The sequence below is a fragment of the Colletotrichum costaricense genome, assembly GCF_030867565.1.
Source record: "Colletotrichum costaricense strain IMI 309622 chromosome Unknown Scaffold_46.1, whole genome shotgun sequence".
In the NCBI taxonomy this organism is placed as follows: Eukaryota; Fungi; Ascomycota; class Sordariomycetes; order Glomerellales; family Glomerellaceae; genus Colletotrichum; species Colletotrichum costaricense.
The window spans coordinates 1-2624 of record NW_026848275.1 but is presented as its reverse complement, the minus strand read 5'-3'; the positions used below and the strand labels follow the sequence as shown (position 1 = coordinate 2624).

At 50.6% G+C, this 2624-nt stretch overlaps 3 protein-coding genes across 3 annotated transcripts in view; 2 read left to right on the top strand and 1 right to left on the bottom strand.

Moving 5' to 3' along the window:
• Nucleotides 1–417, top strand: part of CCOS01_17104 (uncharacterized protein) — a gene marked incomplete at both ends in the record, with an annotated part of 1360 nt that extends 943 nt beyond the window's left edge. Inside the window, one exon of the mRNA XM_060465238.1 lies at nucleotides 106–417. Coding sequence (XP_060304205.1) covers nucleotides 106–417 — 312 coding nt within the window. The remainder of the gene's footprint in view (nucleotides 1–105) is intronic.
• A 318-nt stretch (nucleotides 418–735) lies between these two features.
• Nucleotides 736–1311, top strand: CCOS01_17103 (uncharacterized protein; the record flags this gene model as incomplete). Its single annotated transcript, XM_060465237.1, has 1 exon — nucleotides 736–1311. The coding sequence occupies one exon, from the start codon at nucleotides 736–738 to the stop codon at nucleotides 1309–1311; it is 576 nt and encodes a 191-aa protein (XP_060304204.1).
• Nucleotides 1312–1747: 436 nt separating this feature from the next.
• On the bottom strand, nucleotides 1748–2515 carry CCOS01_17102 (uncharacterized protein; the record flags this gene model as incomplete). The annotated part of the gene is made up of 1 exon (XM_060465236.1): nucleotides 1748–2515. One exon carries the CDS (start codon nucleotides 2513–2515, stop codon nucleotides 1748–1750), a length of 768 nt encoding a protein of 255 aa, XP_060304203.1.
• Nucleotides 2516–2624: the final 109 nt, after the last annotated feature.

The following is a 2624-nucleotide window of genomic DNA, read 5'->3' as shown; positions in this document are numbered from 1 at the left end:
TGAAGCCATTAAGCCGTTTAGGAAGCTCTTCAGCTTATATCAGAAGGGGCCACGACTTTTTACGAGACCTAAACATGCTGCGACACCGTGTCTGCCATCTTGGAGCATATCACAGGCAAGATGAGCGCTAGACAGACTTCTAGTATCTACTCGGACATCTTCGAACTCGACGATTTGCTCTATAGAATATCCAAGCAGGCAGATGAGCAGCATGGAGAAGCAATCAGCTCGCTGGAGAAGGAGAAAGGCATCCTGAAGATAGAGATTGCAGCGTTGCAAAACTCCTGCGGGACGATACATGACACCCTGCAGCGAATACGCGAGCAGGTGACACGCCTGAAGCAGGGCTTAGACAAAACGGTGTCCTCGATGAAAACAGATAGGATCAGATACCTGGCAAACTGCACGGCATTTTAGTCTTTTGCTACTGCGCTGGCGAGCGATGCATCGTCTTCACACTTCTCGTGAGGTTGCCTCAAGACGAGAGTTCCACTGTACCCTGTATGTATTCAAGCTGGTCGGCTCTTTTTTGCCGTTTCTGTTCTCCGCGCGCACTAATGCTCTAGTCCCAATCTGGCTGGATGGCGATCTGGTCTCCCGACTTCCCAGGAGCATCAAGTTACACTATATACAATTGTGAGCCCGAACGAGATGTTGAGCGTATAAACCTACACGGTCGTATTTAAGCTGGCTTTATGTCCGGAAAAAATCTATTGCAAGGTACGACGCCGGACGATGGAGAAGGCGAGAGAACGCAGAGATCGCTTTCCGCCATCGGCCGGATGGCCTCAGGTGCCTACAGACATCGACTACGAAGTAAGAGCGTTGGGAGGCAGGACTCATGTTTTCGACACCTTGCCCGAGAACATACAGGCTCAAAAAGCGCCGGTCACAAAAGAGAAAAGATTGGAAGAGCTCACCCGGGAGGTTGGTCGCCTTCGACAGGAGCTAGATTACTGGAGAAGTCTTGCCAGGAGTGGCTCGTCTCTCGTGACTGAGCTCGATAAGATAGTCAAGCAGATGAACATCATCATCGACACTTTCGACCACCAAATCAGTCGATGCAATACTTCGTGGACCGACAGAGCTGTGCCGAGCGCAGGCTCAGTGCATTCTGTTCCCGTGGATGAGCACGACAACGACAGTTTCTATGGCCAAGATACTCGACCAGAAACATCAGAGGAAACCCTTCAGAGCATTGCTTTCACCCCCTTTAGGACGAGCGACAAGCGATATGACTTCCAGATCGTAAACACCGCAGACCGTCCGTCGACGCCCTCACGTGGTAGCGGGAGGCATAATTGGCTGTAAGTATAGAGCTCAGCCGGGACGGCCGAGTAGACATTTTGTATCTTGGCCAGGCTTTGGGGTTGAAAGATACAGCAAGTTAGCGTGGAATTCGGGATCGCGGACAACAGGCAGTAGGCAATCCAACGTTTGCCAGTGAATTCGTGAATATGTAATCGGACCCTTCTAGGCGAAGCGTTATGTGACTGTACAATAACATATGCTCAGTAAGGCTCTGTGTACTTCCTTCCATATGGAATACACAAATTCAGGGCCCCTGACGGCGCTATGGTTAGTCCACACATGCACAATTTGGATGCGCACACGTTCGGGACTACCTCAGTGGCGGGCTTGCGGGCTCGAACATCATAGCCGTGTTTGTAAGGCATTCATTTAAAAGCATAATACCACCGTATTCATATAAATCAATCTGCCACTATATCTAAGAAGCGCTCCAGTCCTATTCCTTGACGAGTCTCTTCTCATTATACTCAGAAAATACCCATTCCTTTGGTTGACCTTTATAGTAGTACTTACTGCAGTCTATTGCAACCTGGTTTCTCCGTCCTCTCCAGGGCAAGGCCGCTTTTCGGTACAGACCGAAGTCAGCATCACCCGCGTACATCATGTAGGTCTCCCATCCCTTGGATTCCTCGTTGATATTGCAGAGCCGCTCCAGCATGTTGACGACATCGGTACATTCATCGCCCCTCTGATACTGCCAGATATTCACATTCATCTTCTTTCCCGTCAAAGTAGCTTCGCTCTTGACCCCGTCCCATACATGGTCATGAAGGAAACCGCGGAGGCGGTTTGTCTTCTGACACAGTATGTCCTCGTATACGGAGTCACCATTCCAGTCGAGAATGACGAACATGACGTCGATGTCTTCGGTCAGTTCCCCGTTGAACAATAAGGGCAATTGACGCGAGACGGCTATCGCGTTGCAGCCCGTGCTGACTAGCCTGTCGATATACGATAGATCGGCAAATATGGACTCCCACGCCTGGCGATGTCTTTGTGCCTTCTCCTCTAGCGGCCATCCAGAGTGTAAGTCGTGCTTTTCCATCATGGGTGGCGTTTTGACCATCCAGCTCAGACACTCTTTGCCCTCATCAGTCGACAGAGAGAGACGGTACGCCATCTTCCAGGGCATTCGGTGATCACCAATGTGGATGGTCTTGAGGGACCACTCGCCGCAGTGATAGAACAGTAAACATGTCGTCATTCCGTTGGGCCCCTGATCGAATAGTCCCCCGAAGTGATCAACCGTAGTATGATTCCCGTACGGCAGATGGAGTTGAAATCCCGTGTCCATGTCGTACACCGAGGAGACC